Below are 25,505 nucleotides of genomic sequence, written 5' to 3'. Positions count from 1 at the left end.
CTATGTTCTAAAGAAGTTTGTATGTTCTCCCTGTGTTTGTGTGGGTTTCCTCCCATACTCCAAAGACATACTGATAGGGAGCTTAGATTGTGAGCTGGGGACAGTAGGACACTAATGTTGTAAAGCGCTGCGGAATAGGTCAGTGCTATATAAGTAAGAAAAATAAATCTTAATAAAATAATAAAACTGTGTAAAAAATAAAAATGATGAAGTGAAGGGGGAAAGGAAGGCTATAAATGTCAACAGTCCACAAGGTAAAGCTTGATCCAAAGTCTTTCTTACCACAGTCAGCCATTTCCACATCCTGGCTGAATCCAGCGTCACTTTGCTGCACATCAGGCAGTTTTTTCACCAATACATGCCTATACACCTAACAAAGAAAAAATACATTTATAAAAAAAGAAAATGGCTGCACATCATTATACATACAAACAATAGAGCTTAGAAATGGGGGTCATTCTAAATAAAAGTGCTACAATACCGACTATAATTGAGTCTTTTTTTATAATCGTTTTTGCTTCATGGATATGCGCCTGTGATTTCTGAAGGTTCTAGTCTAAATTTTTTGTAGAATAATTTGAGGGTAGCACCTCTTTTAGACTGAACACGCCATCTACCTGGGACTTCTGAGCAGAGTATGTTTATAGCTGGTTCCTACACTGCCCTGAATATTGTAGGCTTAGGCAAGTCCCAAGAGAGGCAGTATATGAGTGTTAGGGACCCATCTGTGGAAGCCACCTTGACGCCTGGTAGATGGGCCCGACACACGATTGATCAAATATGTGCGCTAAGAGCTTCCATTGACTCACTTATAGTCGGTATTGTACCACTTTTATTTAGAATGACCCCCATTTCTTAGATCTATTGTTTGTATGTATAATGGTGTGCAGCCATTTTCTTTTTTATAATCATGTTTGCTTCATGGATATGCACTTGTGATTCTGAAGGTTGTAGTCTAAATTTTTTGTGGAAAAAAAAAAAAAAAAAACATGTAATGCTGTCATAGGAAACAGTCAAAACGATATCACATCTGATTTTACTTACACGGCTTTCTGCTTGGGGTTGATTCCTGTAACATTTCATGATGTCATGAAACAGCCTCTCTTCTTTGGTTACCTGTGCAATACAGTTACAGAACAGTTAAGAATAAGTCTCCTGTAGATTCCAAAAATATATATATTTGCGATTAAATGACCAATTTATTTTAACTAGAGAAAGCAATAAAGTTGTTTGTATATGCATGGAAGAGAAGACGCCAGGTATTCTGCTGCAGTAAAATAAAAAGGACATGTCTTAAAGCGACACCCCGAATAAAAACTGGAAATTCTGCAGATGCTGCTGAAAATGCTCCCAAAGTTTCATAGAAAAGTCATGACAAGAACATGGGAAAGCTTTCTGATAACGGACAAGTGACCAAAGACCATGCTGTCCCATTGAGAGCACATGCACCAGCCATGGCCTACAAGAGAACTGTGCAGAATCACGGGTATGACGTTCAGGAAAGGGATGATGTTGGGAACACTTAAAAGGGTTGTCTCCCCTCACTATAACTAAAGCAAGACGGGACTGAGTGCAGACTAACAGGTGGCCGGAAGACAGTGGAGCGAGCTACCATTGCAGTGCATGGGAACCACTGAAATAGTGTAGCACAGAATACTATTCTGGTTCCCCAACTCTGAAACAGCATAGCGCGCTGCACTACAATGGGAGCAACTGAAACAGAGGAGCGCCGCCACCTGGTGGTCGGGGGTTAATCCCATCTCGTACTAGTAACGGCAAAATGAGACAAAGCCTTTAAACCTTGTTAACATTAGTTATAAGGTTCAAGTGTTTTCCCTGGAACTACATTTAGTGCATGGAGAAGCTCCTACAAGCAGGATATGCTCTATGGAGGCAAGTGGAAGATTAAAGCAATATATAGGTAAAAAGCAAACACACACAAAGAAAAGTTAAAGCGATATTCTGGTGTTCAGATGAGAAACTTTTGTTTTGCGCTCCCTGCCTTCCCAGAGCCATAAGGGTGCTGGCACACAGTCCAGTTCTGACATGCTTTCAAGGTGCAGTTTTCAATTTGCCTGGTTAAACCCTGGCGTTCATTCCCACTGTGCAGATTTCATTGATTTTAGCTAGCTACAATAAAAAATGCATCCTAAATGCATGTCAGAAGTGCACCGTGTGCTGTCCTTGGAAAGCTGCCAGGCGCCTGCATCCCGCGCCAGAGCTCCAGTGAGCACAGCGGCTCCCTGACGGCTGATTAGCAGGGGTTCCGAGACTCGGGCCCCCACCGACGTGATAATGATGACGATCCTGAATAGGTCATCATTATATTTACCTGGATAACCCCTTTAATGCAGCAAAAGTAGGCCTTTATTCTGCAGAACTCCATGTGAATGGTACATTAAAGTTCCCATTTTGCATTGCTAACTTCATTTCCAGGCTTTTTCCTCCCATGGTATTTCCCTGTCTATCCTTCGGATAGGTCACCAGCATCTGACTGGGGGGGAACGGGTCCGATACCTAAGACTCTCACTGATCAGCCTTCTCGCTGCTTCCCACAGGCCAGTGACGTCACGACTATAGCTCACGTGGGCTCACCTCAGTCCCATTCACTTCAACCCCTTTGATATTTAGAAATTTGACTGTTTATTACATATTTTAACAGGACTCAAGCTTCGTATACCAGAATACTCCTTTAAAATGAAATAGAAAACTGAAGCCACGCTTATAATGAGAGCAGATATGGATGCTGCAATAAGTGAGAGGTTGCTGAACGTTTAAGAATGACAGCTATAGTCGCTCCTTGGCTACTAATTATATTGTATGAAACTGAACTGGGAGGCCACAAGGAAAATAAAGTTGCCAGAAATATAGGAATATACAAGTAAAAACATGACATACCCCTTCTATTTCATTGTCTTCTATGAAACCACGCCAGTGAAAGAAGCTCTTAAAGCTTTTCATGGCATCTTCCACATTCGTGCTTCCATCACTCTGGAAATAAGTACATTAAAGAGAAGTAGTCAGGAAGGTACACGCTGCAATAATCATACAGTGTGCACCTCCGACTCTCCAGCGCCATCCTCACCAAGAAGAGACACATGCCTGGAGCTTCATGCTCCAAACATGGATATCACCACTGAGTTTCCCTAGCGGTTTTAAGGGGTGGATGGGGGTACTGTCAACAGAAACCTCCCTACCGAACCAAAAGCATAGCAGAAAGCTGTAAGTCACCTAAAAAAAATGTGTTTTTTTCCCTTCCATTTCTGCTCAGCGGAGCTATAAGCATTTTTTCATAATATGGAAATAAGCTGCTTGGTGCAACAAGGGCATCACCGTTGCTCTTGTCGCACCAAAGCTCTGCTTCTTCCAGCAGCCAGCCCCTCCCTGCTTTGACTGACAGGATCAGGCAGAGAGATGCAATCCTACCTGGCCATGTTTTCTTGTGAGTGCGATGTAGCTTCAGGTATCGGCGCATGCTCAGGGCTGTACTGTGCATGCGCCAATATTCACATCGATGCCACATGACCCAAAAAATAAAATAAAACACCTTAAAAAAAAATGCTATAAATGTGTGTGAATGTGAATTCTCCCTAGAGGTGTTGTAATATTAATCAGCCACTGCAGTAAGCGCTAAACCTGTTATGTGTAAGCGCTGTGACAAATACAACGGCACCTTTCCAATAGTTCCGTTATTTACCTATAGGCACAAAGCATAAAGCCGCAGGCATCCTCTACGGATCTTAGCAGGATTTGGTCACAAGGACATACTGTGCATGGCTATTGTGGCATATAGCATTGCAAGATTCTCTTTAAGGTGCTGCATAGGCACCACCAAAAGCAACAGATGAGAATGAACATATGCAAGGCAATCTTAGTGGGCAGAGCAGGACAGGCCATGCACTACCAATCCTTTTTGTAGTCAGTGGAGCAGTTGTGGATTTTTGGTGGATACAGTTAATGTAAGGTAAAGGACATAGGACAGACTGATATTTGTCAATGGTATCTTTACCTTTTTCCTGTAGGCGAGTTAATCTAAAACCATAGCCAATCTACTGTCAGTTAAAAGGGGCTAACCAGTTTCCAGATGAAACCAGAAAACTTCGGGGATTGACCTGTAATAAAGAATAGATAATTACTTACCTGACAGCTCCTGTTCTCCCAGCAGGGCTCCGTTTCCCCGGCTGTAGTGATGAAGTCACGTTGACTACACATGACCACTGCAGCTAATCATTGGCCTCAGAGGTGCAGCGGCCATGTGTCGTCACCGACATCACTGATCCATCTGGAAAGATAGAGACCTGCTGGAAGAATCAGAGGGGCAGTGCCGGATCTGTCAGGTAAGTAACGGTCTATTCTTTATTATAGGTCGATCCCCCGAGTTGTCCGGTTTCCTCCTGAGACAAACTCCAAGTCTTGTGTAATTTGAGCATTTGAGACAGTTTTCAAGATCAATCAAGATGTCAGTTTCTGCTGACCTGGATTCAGAACTGTCATGCAAACCAGCAAGGTGCAAAATTCAAATATTGCCTAGTGAGACTCTAGGAAAACTACTTACTCACACTGGAGTAAGCTTATTTAACCCTTTAAGGACTTGTGCCATACACATGCACATGTACAGCGCAAGACAGGGCTTTAAAGATGGCATCTGCTCAGGTACCGAGTAGGCGCCATAGCCGCTGGCTGCCTACAGTTTTACACAGCCAATACCCAAAAGGTACAGTCCATGATTGGGGAGAACACCGATCACAGACATTTAACTTCTCAGATGCTGTGGTCAATTGCGACTAAAGCATCTGAATGGCCTTTCCCCTTGAGCATAGGGGACAGAACAGCTCCCTTGTGCAGAGATCAAAGGAGCAGTTTGGTTGCTATGACAGCTTCAGGCCTTCTAAAGGCTCCTAGGCCTGCCTATCAGACCCCCGAGTGCACTAAATCTTCTTAAATCATTGAGGTCCATGGGAGAAGGGATCACACACACACACACACACACATTAGCATCACCCAGTCCCCAAACAACATTAACAGCATAACTAAAAAATAAAATCAAAATGGCTAATTGGCAGCTATTTTGGTTGCTTTAACCCCCCCCCCCCCCCCACAAAAAAAAAAAAAAAAACCTTACCGTAAAATCTGTTATCTATTTCTCTTCCGTTTATTGAGGGACACAGGCTTGACCTTGGGTATAGCTATTGCCACTAGGAGGCGACACTAAGCAAAGAAAGGGTTAGCTCCTCCTCTCAGCTATATCCCACCTGCAGATACTGAGCTAATCAGTTTGTACAAAAGCAGTAGGAGCAGCCAGGAGAAGCCAACAGAAAACCGGAGATGGGCCAACCTCAAGAACCAGAAGGGCCTATCTAGGCAAACCAGTAATGTACATACAGGATGGGAACTGTGTCCCCCAATGAACGGAAGAGAAACAGATTTTACGGTAAGTACAAAAATCTAGTTTTCTCATCCGTATCATTGGGGGACACATGCGTGACCTTGGGACGTTACAGAGCAGTCCCCGGGGTGGGTCCTAAACAAACAAGTCACCCGGCCAGAGGACCGTCATCTGCAAAACTCTACACTCCAGAAAAGCGTCAAAAGATGCAAAGGTCGCAATCTGTAAAACTTGGAAAAAGTATGCAAGACGAACAGGTAGCCGCCCTGCACCCCTGAAGGGCCGAATCTCCATAATGTACTGCCCAAGAGGCCACCTTGTAGGACAGGAAGCGAAGGGACACCTGCTGCAAAGGCTCAAACGGAGAGGACTGGAGAGCGCTGCGCACCAGATTAAGGTTCCAAGGATTCAACGGAAACCGGTAAGGGGGCGCAGTGTGCGCCACCCCCTGCAGAAAGGTCCTGAACCGCAGAAGGAGAAGCCAAATTCTGTTGAAAAAGACTTGTGTCTGGATAGGGCCAAAGAACTGCAGATTGTGACAAAACTTGCCCCCCCACAGGGGAAGAAGTAGGGATGCTCGAAGGCAAAGGCCCCACACACCTTACCGGACTGCCCGAAGAGAAAAACACTCCAGGGTCTAAAGGGAACTAGGCACTGGAACCGACCCAAAACTGAAAAAAAAAATAAAAAAATTGGGGAGTAACCTAACCGGGAAAAATACTGCGCCAGGGAAGGAGTGTGGACCCCGAAAGCCACCAAGCCCCAGAAATCTGGTAACAGACCCAACACCCCCTGTGCAGACACCCCACCGAACAGAAGAGGCTGGAAACGAGCGTACTGACGCCCCATCAGAGAAAGTAGCAGCCACCCCAGGAGACCTGCCCGGAGTACCGCCAGGCCTGGAGAACAGATGTGGGAGCAGGCCGCAGAGAAGCCAGGGCCTCCATTGGTAGCAGCCCCGGCAGCACCCCGGACCGGAGACAATGAGAAGGAGGAAGGGCCCTGGAATAGTGCGCGGTGTGCACCGGAGCTTCCCAGCCAAACCTCCCCCACCCTACCTTCCCCCCTCCCGACAGGAGAAAATGCCTGGAGGTCACAAGGCCTCTATGGGAAAAAGGTAACCCGAGAAGGGGAGGGTGTTGAAAGGATACTCACTTTTTCGGCGTCTTCTGCCCCCCTGGCTCCAGCCGGATCACCACCTTCGGTGTGCGGGCCCTTGGTGAGGGACGCTACACCGGAAAGAGAGTGGACTTGCGGTGCACGGCCATGGTGATCCGAAGGCTGGCGGGACTTTTTACAGGAACCTCTGGTCCTCCTTTACTTCTGGAGAGCGGGAAGGAGCAGGGGGATTGGGGGAACCCCTGGTCTCCCGTCTCCTGGGTGGAAGTGCAGGCTGCTTTTAGGACTGCCTGAAACTCCCGCTGGAAGAAAAGAAAAATCAAAAAAGGGAAAAAAAAATAAAAATAAAAAAATAAACATATAAAAATCAGCAGACCTGCAAAGCAGGAGGTCTGCCTCCTTCAGACATTAAAGCTAAAACTGATTAGCTCAGTATCTGCAGGAGGGATATAGCCGAGAGGAGGAGCTAACACTTTCTTTGCTTAGTGTCGCCTCCTAGTGGCAATAGCTATACCCAAGGTCAAGCCTGTGTCCCCCAATGATACGGATGAGAAACTAAAGATCGCCCCACAAAAGAAGAGCCCTCACACAGCCCTGTTGACATAAATATAAAAAAGTTATGGGGTTCAAGCAGATTAATATATAGTTTTATGGGGAAAGATTCAGGAAAACTTGTAAATTACCAATTAAAATCTCTTCTCTTTCTGAGCTCAGTATTCATAAGGGCGGTCATATCTGACTGGAACTGCACTCTGCACTCTGCACTCATCAGCTCACAATTAGAAGAGGTTTAGATCAAGAACTAATAAGTTCTGCTGAATCTTTCCATAAAGCTACTTATAAATCTGCTGAGCTCTCCATACAACCTGATGGCTGCAGAATGAACTGTATGTTTAATGTGACAGATTCCATTTAAAAGACTTGCCTGTTCTGGACAGTTCTTTATGTTAGAAAGGCTACCTGGGGATAATGAGCTCAATGGTTATTCCACTACTTTGCTTCCAGCATCCAGCTGCAGTCTATAGGGAATCTGACAGCAAGTGTTCAGCGCCCCTGGAGGGCCTCTATAGGGCAAATGAAACATTAAGGCTGGGTTCAGACCTGAGCGTTCGGGATGGAGCGCTCTTTATGCGCGATTGTATGCGCGTTTACAATCGCGGCTCCGGAACAAGCGAACGCCCATTGTCGCGCGTTCCCGCTGAAGTCTATGTACAGGAACGCGCGACAAGACGCCCCAAAGAAGCTCCTGTACTTCTTGGAGCGTCAGGCGTTTTACAGCGCGATCGTACTCGCTGTAAAACGCTCAGGTGAGAACCATTCCCATAGGGAATCATTGGTTCTTGCCTGTTGAGCGTTTTACAGCGTGTAGGAACGCGCTGTAAAACGCTCAGGTCTGAACCCAGCCTAATGCAGCTGCTATCTGACTAGGATCCTGAATGTAAGACCACTTTGTATTCGCTTAGGCCCCTTGCAGACAAGCATTTGTCACGCTGCGAGTCCGCAGCGCAGCTCCTAGCCTGACCTCCCAGCATTGGCGGGGTCACATAGCATTACATTGAGTTATGATGCTATGTAACCCTTACAGTTCTGGAATGTATAACACTGGCAGCATTATGTCAGTGTTATCCAATACATTTCAGAACTGTAAGGGTTACATAGTATCATAAATCAACATAATGCTATGTCCCAGTCAGTGCTGGGAGGTCAGGCTGGGAGCTGCGCTGCGGACTCGCAGCGTGACAAATGCGTGTCTGCAGGGGGCCTAAGCGAATACAAAGTGGTCTTACATTGCTTGCCTCAGAATTCCCAAATAGGGTATGGATTTATTTTTTATACCAAACACTACAATTAAAGAGTAAAATAATAAATTGCAATTGTAGGTATACTGTCTGTTCAGAAGGAAAGCAAGCATTACTGAAGATTAAAAATACCATTATTAAGAAATACTGTACTATAAAGTCTTACCTTAGCCATGATGTACACTGCACATAACAGAAGCTGATCAATGTGTCTATCTTTCATCAAATCTGTGCAATGAACCAGTGAGTACTCGAACAATGTCCAAATCTTGCGTCTCAAATCATTAGGCAAGTCAAGTTTCAAACACAAGTCTCTCAGACGAACACTGGCCAAATGGTACACCTACAAATAAAAAGCACAATGTAGTATTTAAAGGGGTTGTGCAGTGGGTAGCTATTGATGATCTATCCTCTGGCGGGGGCCGGACTGTCAGCACCACTGCTGATCAGCTGTTTGAAGAGGCGTGGAGTTTGTGTCAATACTGCTTTCTCTTCAGGATTACACTGCGTGTCGTCTTGGTGGCGCAGTGTTATTACAGCGGCTTGTCCCTTTCACGTCACTACAAGCAAGACGACGTGCAGTGTAATCTTTAAGAGGAAGCTTCAGCTTCTTCAGCTGATCGGCAGCGGTGCCAGGTACTGGACCCTCACCGATCAGATACTGATGACCTGTCCTGTGAATAGGTCATTAATATCTAACCACTGCACAACCCATTTAACCCTGAAGTGCCATCAATCGCTTGAAAAAATTAAATAAAAACCATAAAAATGAACACAAAGAAAAAAAATTGTGAACACCATACCTTTCTGAAGAACAGAGCTAGGGATCCCGTTCTCTTGGGCTTGTTAGATGTGGGGCATACATCCTGGGTTCGGAAAAGCTGACTTTTAGGACTGATCAAGGCCTGCGCTGTCAAGGGAACCTGAATGCCATTTTCACATTGTGGCTGTGAAGGCTGGTGGCTGCTTTCATTTTGATAACCTTGGATAAAAAAGGTCATGATCAAAAACACAGGTTTTAAAATTAAAATGACCCCAAATAACCCCTTTGCAGGACAGCAAACTATTACCTGTTACATTCACCCTCTGACAGAACAACTGCGTTTTATCTGGGGAGACACACATTTGCTCAGAGGGCTGGAAGGGAACAATTCTTATTCTGGTATTCTCTGGTGTAGTGTGCAATCTTTCTACTGGTGACTCCTTTGGACCATCATCCCCGAAGAGTCTTCTTTTGGCACTGCCAGCAGTAGGAGAGTTGTAGCGTTCATGAACAGAAAGTGGCGACAGTGGCTGCGTATCTGAAGAATGAAGAGCAACGATCAATGTGATTAAGATTAGAAATACATACTTCCAATAGATATGGAAATCGTAAAATGATAAAAGGGCTTGAGACCGGAGGTGGCAACTTCTTTTCCTGTTCCGCCGCATTACAGTCAATGCAGCTAAGCAGGGAAAAAAAAAAAAAAAAAGCCACATCCGGTCAGGAGAAAGGCAGAAGAGCCACAGTGCGCGGCAGTGCAGATGTACCAAATTTAACAAACAACGTTCCCTCTTTGATATATCTGGTACAAATTACAGCAATGAATATCCAAGAAAAATGGACTTCAAATATTCCCTTTGTGATAAACTCCCCTGGTATCTTTTGTTGAAGACCAAACGTCTGATGTACTTTTTGGCCTATAGGTTCCATCTATTTCTACTGCCATAGAGCCCATATATGCCGCTACTATTCTCAAATGAAGTAAGTAAAAAGTAGCCATACCTCTTCTGCCAGAGCCTCCAAAATCAGTGCGAACTTCTTTTAAACGAGGATGAATGATTGGAGAAGCTGGCATCATAGGGAGATGCCCTAAACCTGCTTCATTCCCAGTTTCAAAGTTGCTTGGTATTATAACCTGAAGAAGAAACAAACATGAGACACCCAGCACAATATGCAATATGTGAGTTCAGTCTTAGTCGCATGCACACACGTTGTATTACACATAGATTTTTGTGCGACCGATCCATAGCCTGCGGTGGTCAGATGGGATGAGACATCGTAGGAGGCCAGCCTCTACAGAAACCAGGAAAGCCCCTGGATAGGTTAGTATGCTGTAGTTTTTTATTTTATTTATTTTGTCTGGTGCTGCAGCTGAAATCCACAAGCAAGTCTTCACCAAAATCCATATAAACTGGTGCTGGACCCTGTGGATTCTTGGGAGAACTGCTGCAGACATTTCCCAAAGCAATCCTGCTACATGCACGTACCCTTATGCTGATTAACGGTGTTGTGTATGTGTAGATTTTTTTATCTGTATGTATCTTCCACTAGTGAGGATCTTGTGAGTTCTGCAATACTTACTTCCTCACATGTAGGCACTGTGTCAGAGGCCCGAAGTAACTCCCACAAAACAGAGTTGTTTGTCCAAGCTCGTTCCTCCAAAATCTGTTCTTCAATGCTGTTAAGGTGTTTCACCATGTCTCGCGACAAACCATCCTCTGACCGGATGAAGACTTCTATGACCTATACAATAAGGATATTACATTTTAGGTTTCATGTTTCTCTATACTGTACTTGCTCGAACAGGGTTTTTGTCTTTAAAGGTCATCTGAACAAAAGCTTTAGGGTATCTCAGGAGTACAACAAAACCTCTCCAGGATGCCAGTTTCCTGCCCCAGTAACAGGAGGCTTTTCTGCTTACAGAAAAACACCAGTGGGCATTTATCGTGCCCTGTACACCCCAGGATCGTAACTTACAAAAAAAAATAAAAAATGTAGCTTTGCATTTTTTTCTTAATTTATTTTTTTGCTTAATTGCGCAGAAATTTTGCATTTTTACTACTCCACTCACTCCAGATTTGCAAAATGGGTGTGGTTAGCCTGACAAACTAACTTGAAGGGTTTGTCCAATCTTAGGATAGGCCATCCTATCTGATCAGTAGGGGTCTGACAAACTGTAGCCCCAGCTGATCTGCAGTAACACTGGAAATACACAGCTCTGACCATAGTGCAGTGGACGGAGCTGGTTAATGCACTGCTGCTTCCATTCAATAGGAGCAGTGTTTCAGTAACCAGCTCAGTCTGCTGCACAATGGCTGGTCAGAACTGTGTAGATCCAGCCCTACTGCAGAACCGCTGATCGGTGGTGATGGTTGGGAAGGAGGAGCTACAGGGCTCTGTATAACAGTAAAAACCTCTAAGCCAAATTAATTGAGCCTTTTAAAGAAGTCCCAAAAATGCGGCAGTCTTACACCAATAAAGAGGTAATGTGGAGAGTGGAATAAAATATCAGGGCAGGAGTATAAGACTTAAAAGATAAACCAAATTTATCAAACATCCTGTGACATTTGATAAATCTCGCCCAAATTGGAAACCCAGACACCTGAAAAACAGACTTTATCCTCATGATAAATCACTCCGACAGTTCCGTCCGTGAAGAACAGTATTTTTTTAATTAAGAAAACACTCACCATTAAAGAGAACCATGTTATAGAGCAGGAGGAGCTGAGCAGATGGATATATATATGGTTTTGTATGAAAAGACTCAATAAAACTTGTAATTTTTATTGAGTCTACAGATAGGTTATCAACATCACATTGGTGGGGGTCCGACACCCAGCATTCCCACAAGTCAGATGTTCTGGGCTGCCACGGCACTGGGTGCTTTACAGTGTCAGAGCTGGAGACAGACCACTCTATACACTCTAGAGGCCAAGCCATGGTACTGTAGCCCAGGGAGCAGAGTTTACATATACTGAGAGGCTCCATTGCCAGGAAGAGTCCAAAAGAAAAAAATTGCGGGAGATCGCCAGGATCCCAAGAACAAGAAAAAAGGCCATATGCAAGAAAGGAACAAAGAGAAACACCCAGTTCCACCCAAGGTGGGGAAAAAAAAAAAAAAGAAGCTAGAGTATAGGGAGCAGGGCTAGATGTCTTGCACAAGAACCGAGAGTTGAACAAGTGTGCACTAGAGAGCCAGAGGAAGGACCTGGAAGAACCAGGGCTCCCCCTGAAGAAACAGGAGAGCAGCACAACCGGAAGGCGTCTGTTGGTAATGACCTAGCGCTCTGCATATAGAAGGATGCTCCAGGAGGAGGATCTATAAGAGGACAGACCCAACAAGAAAAATTAGACCATGAGGAAACCTGGCAGGAGAGAAAATGCCTGGGAAAAGGACAGGAGCAGTCCTGAACCAAGAAAAAAAACTTCCTGGAGACAAACTAAAGGAAGACCCTGTGGACTACCCCTCGGTAAAAGGAAGGAGATTCCATAAGGTCTGGAAGCAAAGGAACCCGACCAGTAAGAGGACCCGGCAAGGAAAAAAACTCTAAATTGTCTCATACCAAAAACATGGCCTGTCCTTGGCAAACACCATGTAAAGGCCAGGGTATAGAGGAAACAAGGAAGCACTGGAGACTGAACAATTTAGAGAAAGAATAGCAAAGTCTCACCATGGGAAGGGAAGTAAGCCTTCGTCCACTGCAAGACAGGTGGGAAAAGAGAAACACCCTATGAGAAGGTGGAAGCCCCATCCTGCCAGAGAAAGCAGCCAACCTCTGGGGGAGATGGGGGTCCTTGGTAATGGCCAAGAGAAGGGAACGTAAAGACATGGTTCCCACACTAAGAAGGCGAGAATCGAGCCTCAGAAAAACTGGAACAAAATAGCAACTGTGAAATGTAAGACCAGAGAATTCCCTGGCCACATGAAGCCTCAGGAAAAAAAAGGAACCAGTCACAGGCCTGGGGACACACTCGTCTGAGAGATATTGGAGTAGAAGAGAAAGGACTCCAAATAGCCTAAGGAGGAACAGTTCTCAAATCGAGGTAAAGCTCCATCCCAGAAGTGGCGAATATGAATGTAAATTGCAAAAAACTGAGCAATAAACTCCCAGGTACCAGGACCTGAACCTGGGGAGACGGGAAGAGAGGTTAGAATCTCAAGAGGGAAACAAGCCTATGAGGACCCAAGAGGGAAAATAACCAAACCGGGCCCAAAGTAGCAGCTGTCATACAGAGAATGTGCAGTCACACTCTCTGACTAGGAGGGTGTGGAATATAGCCCCTGGTAATATATTAAAAAGCTAAAAAGGAGATACATTGGAACCAGGAAAGTCTGACGGATACAGCATTTGGCAGTGGTACGAGTACCCCCCTGTGAAGGGGAAGGGCGTACATACCTGGGACACCACATAGGTGTGCCGATGTGCTAAACAAGGTGGCGGGTAAAGCACCACCTACTGGAGAGGCAGCAAGCTGATTAACCTAGTGTCTGTTGAGAGGTTATACCCCACCTGGGCGGAGCCAACCTTTTTCATATCTAGTGTTGCCTCCTAGTGGTAGCTGGGCGTATACCCATGGTGCTGTGTCCCCCAATGACATTAACGAGAAAATCCATTTAAATCTCTGCTCTTTCTAAGCTGAAGACAGCCCAATTGGCCATTATCAGTGATTGATAGCATTCACAGCTGGCAATAGCTGACAAGACCCACAACTAAAAAAAAAAAAGTTAAGACTTAAATGTATAAATTACAGGTTTTGCTGATGCTTTTCCTACAACATTATATATCAATCTGCTGAGCTACTTCTGCTCTATAACAGGCTGCCTGCAGATTGCACTGCATTTTATGATGACAGGTTCCCTTTAAATAGACTTCTGCCTCTTCCATTTTGGATGTAGACTGTACGATTTTCTTTGCTTCTACCTTTATCATTGCTTTATTATGCTGAAAGTAGTTAAGGCTAAGAACCATGACTGTGCAAGATTTCTGGTATACCGTTATTGGTGACGTGACTACATTTTTTAGTGTCACCTACTGTTTTGTAATACCGGTCCTACTCATTTTTCATATAAAGCATGTATAATAGTTTTAAAATAAAATGTATCTGTCCTCTGTATTAACATTTGACGCTGCTATGCGCTGGTACAACTGTGTAGGAGTGTCGGGAACTTATGCTCAATTTGCTACTAGACAACACTGAGCAAAACATCTGCACAAAGCTTTCAGCCATCTTCCAACAGTGTATCAGTCTGGATCTACACACATCTGCAATAGAGTCCATTCTCAGGTGGGAGAAGAACTAGAGCCATGGATGATTTTGCAGCATCTTACTCTCAACAAACTAAAAAGCGAAGAAAAAGCAAGGAGTGGGTTCAACAGGGTCAGGGATGCCCAACCTGCAGCCCTCCAGCTGTTGCAAAACTACAACTCCCACCATGCCCTGCTGTAGGCTGTTAGCTGTAGACTGTCTAGGCATGCTAGGAGTTTTAGTTTTGCAACAGCTGGAGGGCCGCAGGTTGAGCATCCCTGTTTTAGGTCAACCTCAAACTCTGTTTTCACACTTGCCTTAAGAAAGGATCTCAATAATGGGAATTAAACTGATCAGTTTTGATTTTGCACATGAGGATGCATCTATTCCGTTGGGATGCGGTTATGTGAAACGGATCTGTCACTATTGACCTACATTGTTTTCAGTGCTGGATCCGTCTTTTTGAGTTTTTATGACCGGACACAAAACTGCAGCTTGCAGCAGTTTTGTGTCTGGTCACAAAACGGAATGATGCCAGAACGGAAGACATCCTGAACAGATCTCTTTCCGTTCACAATTAGTAAAACTACTAGCAATTAGCTAACATTGCTAGTCGACGCTGCAACATTTCCCTTGCAGCAAACAAAACGACTGGTCAACCAGGAAATCCATGGTCCCACAGTCTTTCGGAGAGTCAGAATTATACAGATATTTATATTATCTATCAGTTATTCATTTTACACTGTAACATTAAAGAAATAACATTTACCTTATAGAAATTGAAAGGACTCAGATTGAGAACTTCAATGGTCCAAGGAAATTTTCGGGGAGAACTATAAGCAAACAGCACGATTTCAAGACAGCATGCCAGCAGTGACTGGTGAAAAATATCCTGCTCCAGTAGTGCCTATGAAATAAAACAACAACTAGTATAAAATAAGACAAAACAAGAATATGTGGCATCTGAAAGACTGACATATCCAAGACAGGTCAATAGTAATGTAAGGCAGTCAATTTTGATGACTATGGTTTTTCCTATTTCTACTATCCTTGACTTCAGTTCTGCACCATCCCTGTCCCTCCTTTTCCAGTAAGATATCATCCAAGAGGACTGAAGATACTTTATGACTCATACTTCCCATGACAGTGAAGTAGCGTCTAAGATGATTGTTTAGGTACGCGTTTTCTCAACACCTATGTTTCATATCCATGACTACTCTCAAGTTAATGAGAAAATGATGTATGGGATGAGTCAGTAAAAATATATAATATATATAAAGAAACATGGGGTCTTAGGATGGGTTCACACTAAGGATCAGGGAATTGATTTGTCTCATCAGCAAGAGTTCATCTGTGATGGGCTGCTCCCACAGGTGAATAAGCAACCATCTGCCTTTTGATTGACAGGGCAGGACATCTCATCCGGCCCTGAGCCAAGCAGAGGCACAAAAGCTCAAATTCAGCTTCAGGAGCAGCAACTGTTCATGTGCTGCTACCTGAAAGTATAGAAGCATATAAAACAGTCACTGCCCCCGAAGCAGAGTTTGAGCTTCAGCATCTGAGTAGCTACCCTGGGCAGTTGTACAGGGCCCGGTGACAGAATCGGGCAACGTGTCTGGCACGTGGGCGCTACTTCACCTGTGAGGACAGCCCTTCACAGATAAGAGATTTCTGCCCTGCTTGCCAGGGAAGGCGCAGAAACTCTGCAGTAACAGCCAATGCTCCCTATTCAGGAGATTTAAGATTGAACTATATTGTCATTTTCCTGAGGGGCCTGATTCTGCCCAGATGCCGCCTCCAGCACCATCATAACAACGGGGCACACATGGAAGCAAAGGATGAAAAGTATATTTCTGTTAGAAACATGGCATTACTGTACAACAGCCATTAATGATTTTTAAGGCTTTTTAGCATGAAAACAATTCACCAATTTAAAGCTACTACTGTGTATGCCATTGGGTTTGGGTGATCCCGATACAAGTGCTTTTTGTATCAACAGTACAAATCAACAGAATGGGCTAAAACAGAGACAAGCATGGAGGCATGTATGTCCTTACTTGACCCCCTAAGCAGGTGTCATAACATCCCAGTAAATTTTTGCGAAGTTCATGCAGTTGCTCATCTTACCGTCAAGTCTTTCCCATTAAGTCTCCTGATTTCTTGAAAAACAATCGATTCTAAAACCTTATAGTACAAAATCTCGGCTAGTTTCCAACGATTAACAGCAAAGTCTGGAAATGGAAAAGACAGAACGTCTTATTATTATTATTATTTGTAATAAGAATTCCACATACTGAATTTAAAGTTCACAAATTTCATTTAAAGGGGTTAAAGGGACACTGACAGGCCCGATAAACATATTTAGTTATTCCTATGCAGTCATAGGTCTATTAAAGTGTATTCCAATCACATAAGAGTACCCCCTGTCCGCATTTTAAACCATGTAAAAACAACTTTATAATCATCTGTCAAACACCTTCCTTTATGCCCAAGGGGCTTTTTTTCTCAAATTTTTTTATGCCCAAGGGGCGTTTACTCCTACCTTTGTGCCCAGCCTCGCCCCAACAGTCGTTTCCTAGCGCCGCCCAGCTCATTATTATTCACTGTGCTGGGCGGCTTTTACAGTCCCCGATCCAGCCGAGTCGGCACAGGCGCAGCTGGCATTGAATAAGGGACGCAGGCGCACTGCGAGTGAGGGTGCCGGGCAAGTTATCCGGCGCACGCGCAGAAGGTACAAGTGAGTTCAATGCCAGCGTCTCCTGCTGCGCCTGCACTGGCTCGGCAGGATCAGGGACTGTAAAAGCCGCCCAGCGCAGTGAATAATAATGAGCTGGGCGGCGCTAGGAAACGACAGTTGGGGGCCGCCGCCACACCCAGAGGCTCAGCTCTCTCCGCAACTGCCGCATCCTCTGCACTTTGATTGACAGGACCAGGTGTGATGACTTTTTCACTGCTGCGATAGGCTCATTTGCATATATTGAAACGTTGTTTTTCTCGGTAATGCGGACGCGTGTGGGCATCGGGCCGGCACGGATGCCTTCGGCGGCCGAGCGCGCATGTGGCGGGTCAGCCAGTGTCATAGGTACAAAACTGCTGACAGATGGGCTTTGATATTAAACATATTACATATCAGAAAAAAAAAAAAAATGCAGACAGGGGGTGCTCTTATGTGATTGGAATACACTTTAATAGACCTATGACTGCATAGGAATAACTAAATAGGTTTATCGGGCCTGTCAGTGTCCCTTTAAGATAACGTTTTTGAAAATATTTGTTAGCAAAAATGGCCCCATTCAAGCAGTAGTGTACATTTGGCTTGAAAAGATAAAAAGTGCAATGATAACAATATTCAGTTTCACCATGCAGATTTAAACACAGTTGCAAGGTAACGAATGCTAGCCACTGAGCCACGTTTTTTTTTTTGGTTCATGATAATGCAAACGGATCCATTTTGACTTACATTGAAAGTCAATGGGAGGCGGATCAGTTTTCAATTGCACCATATTGTGTCAGTAAAAACGGATCCGTCCCCATTGACTTACATTGTAAGTCAGGACGGATCCGTTTGGCTCAGTTTCGTCAGACGGACATCAAAATGCTGCAAGCAGCGGAATGGGTGCTGAACGGAGGCAAACTGATGCATTCTGATCCTTATCCATTCAGAATGCATTGGGGCTGAACTGATCCGTTTTGGGCCGCTTGCGAGAGCCTTGAAACGGATGTCACAGGCAGACCCAGAAACGGCAGTGTGAAAGTAGCCTTAAAGGGAACCTGTCACCTGGATTTTGTGTATAGAGCTGAGGACATGGGTTGCTAGATGGCCGCTAACACATCCGCAATACCCAGTCCCCATAGCTCTGTGTGCTTTTATTGTGTATAAAAAAACTGATTTGACACATATGCAAATTAACCCGAGATGAGTCCTGTACGTGAGATGAGTCAGGGACAGGACTCATCTCAGGTTAATTTGCATATGTATCAAATCGGTTTTTTTTACAAAATAAAAGCACACAGAGCTATAGGGACTGGGTATTGCGGATGTGCTAGCGGCCATCTAGCAACCTATGTCCTCAGCTCTATACCCAAAATCCCGGTGACAGGTTCCCTTTAAATGAAGAGTTTAAAGGGGTTGTTTGGTTTCCGATACTGGTGACCTATCCTCAGGTCAGGGATCAGCAACCTTTGGCACTCCAGCTGCTGTGAAACTACAACTCCCAGCGTGCAAACATGCTCAGTTGTTCTTCTAACTGCCATAAAGGTGAATGGAGCATTCTGGGAGTTGTAGTTTCAGAACACCTGGAGTGCTGGAGGTTGCACCCTCACCAATAAGCTGTTTGAGGAAACTGTAGTGCTTATATGAGCGCAGGGTTCTCTTCACTGTCTACCTGCTCATAGTAGACATTGCAGCGGTGAGCAGTGTAATTACACTCACACTCCTAACTGAATGGGACAGAGACGCTGTAATTACAACAATGCAGTGGCGAGCAGTCTCTTCAAACAGCTGATCGGAGGTGGCCCGACTGAGGACAGGTCATCAATACCAAAAACCCAACAACTCCTTTAAAAATCGACCCCATTTATGTCACATTCCGATTCCATGACACAAAGTGCTAGCCAACTGAAAATACAGTACGCCAAGCAAATGGCTTCAGCAACCTACCAATGTGAGAACCGGGCTGATCTTCTGATGGCTGAGTGTAATGATGACAGAACAGTTTCTGAACGTCGTTTACTGTATTCTGTATATTTTCCATGGGATTGCGAGCACATGATCTGCAGCCAAACAAAACACATGTAAGACCCCCTTCTCCACCATTAAAGCAGTGCAAGTATTTACCCAAAATATACCTAAAGATATTAATAAGCTGTTCACTTGGGGTATTGCGGAGTCCAGTCACCATGCTCTGAAGCTTGCTTACACACTGTGTTGCTGATGAGACCGGAGTAATTACCGCTTCCTTTTCCTTCAGGTATCGTCTACCAGTTAACGGAGTAGATGGGGCAAATGATCTCCTCTGTGGAACATGTATAGTAATAAAAGTTGTCAAAATATTATACGAATAATATTTTACAGAGTCCTACCAGACAAACATTACAGGAGCTGTCCAAAATATAATGTCTCCCCAGACAGGAACTGTCATAAAATAATATACTCATGCCATTTTCTTTGAAGTGGATAAAAGTCCCGGATACTGCTGCAGCCAATCACTGGAGTTGAGTCACGTGGAGTGACATCATCGTAACAACCAAAGCCTGGCAACAAGGATCAGAACGGCAGTACCAGAAGCAGCAGGGAGCAACTTCTCCCTGGAAATCAAGCTAACCCCACCCATACGCTAACGCGCCCCCCTATGACTGGCATCGCCTGGTCTCCTGAGGTCTAATGCCGGCAATTTCAGTCACAAGAAAAGATGCAGGGTTAGTATAACTTCCAGGGAGAATTTGTCAGCCTCCTTAACCACCTCAGCTCCCCTAGCTTAAACCCCCTTAATGACCAGACCACTTTTTACACTTCGGCACTACACTACTTTCACCGTTTATTGCTCGGTCATGCAACTTACCACCCAAATGAATTTTACCTCCTTTTCTTCTCACTAATAGAGCTTTCATTTGGTGGCATTTCATTGCTGCTGACATTTTTACTATTTTTGTTATTAATCGAAATTTACCCAAATTTTTGCAAACAAATGACATTTCAAAAAAATAAAATAAATACCGCAAATACATTTCTATATAACATTTTCTCAAAATTAATTGTTCTACATGTCTTTGATAAAAAAAAAAAAAAAAAATGGTTTGGGTAAAAAAAAAAAATGGTTTGGGTAAAAGTTATAGCGTTTACAAACTATGGTACAAAAATGTGAATTTCCGCTTTTTGAAGCAGCTCTGACTTTCTGAGCACCTGTCATGTTTCCTGAGGTTCTACAATGCCCAGACAGTAGAAAAAAAACCCCACAAATGACCCTGTTTCAGAAAGTAGACACCCTAAGGTATTCGCTGATGGGCATAGTGAGTTCATAGAACTTTTTATTTTTTGTCACAAGATAGCGGAAAATGATGATTTTTTTTATTTATTTATTTTTCCTTACAAAGTCTCATATTCCACTAACTTGTGACAAAAAATAAAAACTTCCATGAACTCACTATGTCCATCACGAAATACCTTGGGGTGTCTTCTTTCCAAAATGGGGTCACTTGTGGGGTAGTTATACTGCCCTGGCATTTTAGGGGCCCTAATGCGTGAGAAGTAGTTTGAAATCAAAATGTGTAAAAAATGCCCTGTGAAATCCTAAAGGTGCTCTTTGGAATGTGGGCCCCTTTGCCAACCTAGGCTGCAAAAAAGTGTCACATGTGGTATCGCCGTACTCAGGAGAAGTTGGGGAATGTGTTTTGGGGTGTCTTGTTACACATGCCCATGCTGGGTGAGATAAATATCTCTGACAACTTTGTATTAAAAAAAAAAAAAAAAGGGAAAAGTTGTCTTTTAGAGAGAAATTTCTCTCACCCAGCATGGGTATATGTAAAAAGACACCCCAAAACACATTGCCCTACTTCTCCTGAGTACGGCGATACCACATGTGCAAAGGGGCCCAAATTCCTTTTAGGAGGGCATTTTTAGACATTTGGATTTCAAACTACTTCTCATGCTTTAGGGCCCCTAAAATGCCAGGGCAGTATAAATATCTACATGTGACCCCATATTGGAAAAAAGACAACCCAAGGTATTCAATGAGGGGCATGGCGAGTTCATAGAAGATTTTTGTTTTGGGCACAAGTTAGCGGAATATTATTATTTTTTTCGGTTTTTCTCACAAAGTCTCCCTTTCCGCTAACTTGGGACAAAAAGTTAAATCTTTCATGGACTCAATATGCCTCTCAGCGAATACCTTCGGGTGTCTTCTTTCCAAAATGGGATCACATGTGGGGTATTTATACTGCCCTGGCATTTTAGGGGCCCTAAAGCGTGAGAAGAAGTCTGGAATATAAAGGTCTAAAAAATTTTACGCATTTGGATTCCATGAGGGGTATGGTGAGTTCATGTGAGATTTTATTTTTTGACACAAGTTAGTGGAATGTGAGACTTTGTAAGAAAAAAACAAAAAAAATAAATTTCCGCTAACTTGTGCCCAAAAAAAAAAAATGTCTGAATGGAGCCTTACAATGACAGGGGGGTGATCAGGGGTTAATAAGTGACGGGGGGGGGGGGGGGGGTGTAGTGTAGTGTGGTGCTACTTATTACAGAGCTGCCTGTGTCCTCTGGTGATCGATCCAAGCAAAAGGGACCACCAGAGGACCAGGTAGCAAGTATATTAGACGCGGTTATCAAAATAGCGTCTAATATACCTGTTAGGGGTAGTAAAAAAAAAAAAAAACACATCTACAGCCTGCCAGCGAACAATCGCCGCTGGCAGGCTGTAGAACCACTCGCTTACCTGCAGTTCCTGTGAACGTGCGCGCGTTCACAGGAAATCTCGCGTCTCGCGAGATGACGCATAGATGCGTGACTCTGCCTGAGACAGCCGCCTCCGGAACGCGATCCTGCTTTAGGCGGTCCGGAGGCGGTTAACTAAGACAGATGCAGGAGCACAGAATAAACATGCCTTTACTGCATTCTGATGTCTTTACATTGCTCAACAGAGCAGACGATTGTAAGGAAAAAATAAAATAAAATTATAATTATATAATTATGAAGGTGTCCACAGATGTGTGAAGTTACCACTATGATGATTATACACTGATATATGTATTTTTTATTTTATTTCTTTGGCAATGATGCCCATAACACATATGTTGTATCGCAGATTAATACCCTATTGATGTTATACACAGATATATTTTGTATTTTGATGACTATTTTGTGATTTGTTTTTAATCGGCATAATTAACTTTTTGATTGACTAATGATGTAAAGCTGTATAAATATGCACTGTGTACTAGTATGTTTTGTCACTGCTTGAGAAAGATCCCAGGGAGCGGATTGAAACGTCGCGTGTCTGGTGAATAAAAGCTGAATTTATTTTACACCTTGGAGGTGCCGTGGAATTTTTTCATGATATATATACACACACACACACACACACACACACACACACACATTAGAAAAGTAAAGCTAACCTGTCTTTTTCATTTACCAGGAAAATGAAACACTAAGGCTACCTTCTCAAAATGCTGCTGCAGGCTGGACTCCAAATTCTTCCTTGGTGTACAACTGCCCATGGGAAGCTCAGTCAAAAATTTCCTGGGGGTCCCAATTTCCTCATCTGCATCATCTCCTAAAAAAACCCGCTCATCAAAGTCTCCCACTGTAAGGACATATTCTTCATACTCCTTATTTAGGGCTTTACTGTAGGAAAAAAAAGAAACCAGAAAATATCTATGAAACATCAAGCTGAAACAAAGATAAAAAGGTGTTGTCCAACTTTAACCACAATTTTATCTAGTCCCTGAACAGTGCTATTCCTAACATAGAAAACATAATCCATACCATGCGTAAATATCCAGACAGGCCAAGTGTGCAGCTGCAGGCAAAGTGAGATGTCACTGCAAGGTCACATGCCATTTGGGGTCATGCTGCTTGGAGATAAGTCACTGATAAGGCTGACTGGTGCATGTGACCCCTCCACAAAGTTTATACACTGGGGTCTGCACCTTCAGAGCTGGAATGGAGCAGGAGGAGCAAGCAATTTTTTTTAAAAATATATATGTATGCTGCTGTGCTAGGCCTAGATAAAAAAAAATAATATTGGATTACCGGTAATCGTTTTTCTTTGAGCCTATGACAGCACCCCTGGAGAATAGGCAAGAATCCTATCTAGGGCGGGACCACAGCCTGCATCACCTTACGGCCAAAGGAAATACCTTCATTAGAAGATAGCTGTAGTCTATAGTGCCTAAAAAAAAAGTATGCAGAGAACTCCAGGTAGCTGCCCTACAAATCTCAAATCTGTTCAATTGAAGCTGAAGCTCTCTCTGCCCATGATGTGGAGACTGATCTTGTAGAGTGAGCCCCAAACCCCGAGGGCGAAACTACTCCCTTAGGGCCCTTTCACACTTGCGTTGTCCGGATCCGGCGTGTACTCCACTTGCCGGAATTACACGCCGGATCCGGAAAAACGCAAGTGTACTGAAAGCATTTGAAGACGGAGCAGTCTTCAAAATGCGTTCAGTGTTACTATGGCACCCAGGAAGCTATTAATGTCCTGGTTGCCATAGTAGTAGTGGGGAGCGGTATACTTACAGTCCGTGTGGCTCCCGGGGCGCTCCAGAATGACGTCAGAGCGCCCCGTGCGCATGGATGACGTGTTCCATGTGATCACGTGATCCATGCGCTTGGGGCGCCCTGACGTCACTCTAGAGCGCCCGGGGAGCCGCACGGACGGTAAGTATGCTGCTCCCCCGCTCCCCACTACACTTTACCATGGCTGCCAGGACTTTAGCGTCCCGGCAGCCATGGTAACCACTCAAAAAAAGCTAAATGTCGGATCCGGCAATGCGCCGAAACGACGTTTAGCTTAAGGCCGGATCCGGATCAATGCCTTTCAATGGGCATTAATTCCGGATCCGGCCTTGCGGCAAGTCTTCAGGATTTTTGGCCGGAGCAAAAAGCGCAGCATGCTGCGGTATTTTCTCCGGCCAAAAAACGTTCCGTTCCGGAACTGAAGACATCCTGAACGGATTGCTCTCCATTCAGAATGCATTAGGATAATCCTGATCAGGATTCTTCCGGCATAGAGCCCCGAAGACGGAACTCTATGCCGGATCCGGACAACGCAAGTGTGAAAGGGCCCTAAGAGTAAGCTAAGGAAATAGCCTACCTGATCCACCTAGCAATAGTCTGAGAAGAGGCAGCCGAACCCTTCCTAGCAACATGAAATAAAAGCAGCACACGAGAGGAGGCCCTTTAAGGTTGAGTAACCTTCAGATATTGTAAAATACACCTCCTAATGTCTAGGCAATGGAACTTTTCATTTTTCATTTTTAGGGGAGGCAGAGAAGGAAGGCAACACCATCTCCTGAGAACGGTGGAAATGAGAAGAGACTTTTGGTAAAAAAAGAAGGATCAGGAGAAATCACTACTCGATCCTCCAAGATAAACAAATAGGAAGGGGGGGGGGGGGGGGGGAAAATCAGCAGAGAGCGCAGTGATCTCACTAACCCTTCTAGCCGAGGTAATGGCAAGCAGGAAAGCAAGCTTTAGGGAGAGCATCTTTGGGGAAATGTTATCAATTGGCTCAAAGGGGTCAGAAAAGAGAGCAGAGAGGACCAAGTTAAAATCCCAAGGAGGAGTTTTAACTTTAGAGACCGAGGATAACTTGGAACAGCTGTAACAAACCTCTTAACCCAGGGATGTTCTGGTAGTCTAAACTCAAATAAGGCACTTAAAGCAGATATCTGGACCTTTAAAGTACTAGGCCTGAGTTTTTTTCTTCCATCCTTCCTGTAAGAATTCTAGCACGAGCAGAATGTCAGGAACCTCCAACACATCCACAGGTCTATTGGCATATCTGAAAAAAGCCTTCCAGACTCTCAGATCTCAGAAGTAACCCTCTTTCGACTGGCCAACTACCGACTGGTGTTAACTACCTCTTCAGAAAGACCTATTCTTTTTTAAATCTCCCTCTGAAGAGCCAAGCAGTCAGATGTAGATTTCTTATTTCTGGGTGAAAGATGGGACCCAGAGACAGAAGCTCCTGAGACACCAGAAGCACCCATAGGGTTGCTATTGACATCCTGCACCAGAAGGGGGCTATAACTATTACAGTGGCTTCCTCCTCTCTGATCTTTTGAGAACCCTCGGTAACATCTTTAGGGGGAAAAGACAGAAGGCCCTGCCTCCAAGATTGAGCCAATGCGTCCACTGCTCTCGGATACTCCCCCAGATATAGGGAATAGAAAACCTCTACCTTTCTGTTTGATCTAGTGGCAAAGAGATCTATATCCAGAATCCCCCATAATGCTGTGACCTGGTTGAAAACATTTTGATCTAGGGACCATTCTCCCTGGCTTACATGATGACTGAGGAAGTCCGCTTTCACATTGCCCGAGCCCTTTAGATGCAACGCAGAAAGATGATAGAGAAGCTTCTGCCAGACTGAATATCTGATGGGTGAGACATGAGGCCCTGAGCCCTTACACCTCCCTGCCGACTGATATAGGCCACAGATGTCATGTTGTCCGAATAGATCTTTAC

At 44.3% G+C, this 25,505-nt stretch overlaps 1 protein-coding gene across 2 annotated transcripts in view; it reads right to left on the bottom strand.

Annotated features, from left to right (window-relative positions):
* The window catches only part of RBL1 (RB transcriptional corepressor like 1), a 41,842-nt gene that overhangs the window by 4,516 nt on the left and 11,821 nt on the right, over positions 1–25,505 (bottom strand). Inside the window, exons 8-20 of one of the 2 annotated variants that reach the window (XM_044298193.1) lie at positions 22,472–22,658; positions 19,163–19,329; positions 18,975–19,087; positions 16,442–16,545; positions 15,084–15,221; positions 10,649–10,810; positions 10,070–10,202; positions 9,375–9,605; positions 9,108–9,286; positions 8,471–8,647; positions 2,899–2,991; positions 1,045–1,116; positions 283–370 (exon numbers count right to left, since the gene is read on the bottom strand). In XM_044298193.1, coding sequence (XP_044154128.1) covers positions 283–370; positions 1,045–1,116; positions 2,899–2,991; positions 8,471–8,647; positions 9,108–9,286; positions 9,375–9,605; positions 10,070–10,202; positions 10,649–10,810; positions 15,084–15,221; positions 16,442–16,545; positions 18,975–19,087; positions 19,163–19,329; positions 22,472–22,658 — 1,844 coding nt within the window. The remainder of the gene's footprint in view (positions 1–282; positions 371–1,044; positions 1,117–2,898; positions 2,992–8,470; positions 8,648–9,107; positions 9,287–9,374; positions 9,606–10,069; positions 10,203–10,648; positions 10,811–15,083; positions 15,222–16,441; positions 16,546–18,974; positions 19,088–19,162; positions 19,330–22,471; positions 22,659–25,505) is intronic. The other variant, XM_044298194.1, reaches the window with a different exon arrangement.

This window comes from Bufo gargarizans, chromosome 6 (genome assembly GCF_014858855.1).
Source record: "Bufo gargarizans isolate SCDJY-AF-19 chromosome 6, ASM1485885v1, whole genome shotgun sequence".
NCBI classification, from domain to species: Eukaryota; Metazoa; Chordata; class Amphibia; order Anura; family Bufonidae; genus Bufo; species Bufo gargarizans.
The sequence above is the reverse complement of the archived record's forward strand: the minus strand, read 5'-3'. Positions and strand labels throughout refer to the sequence as shown.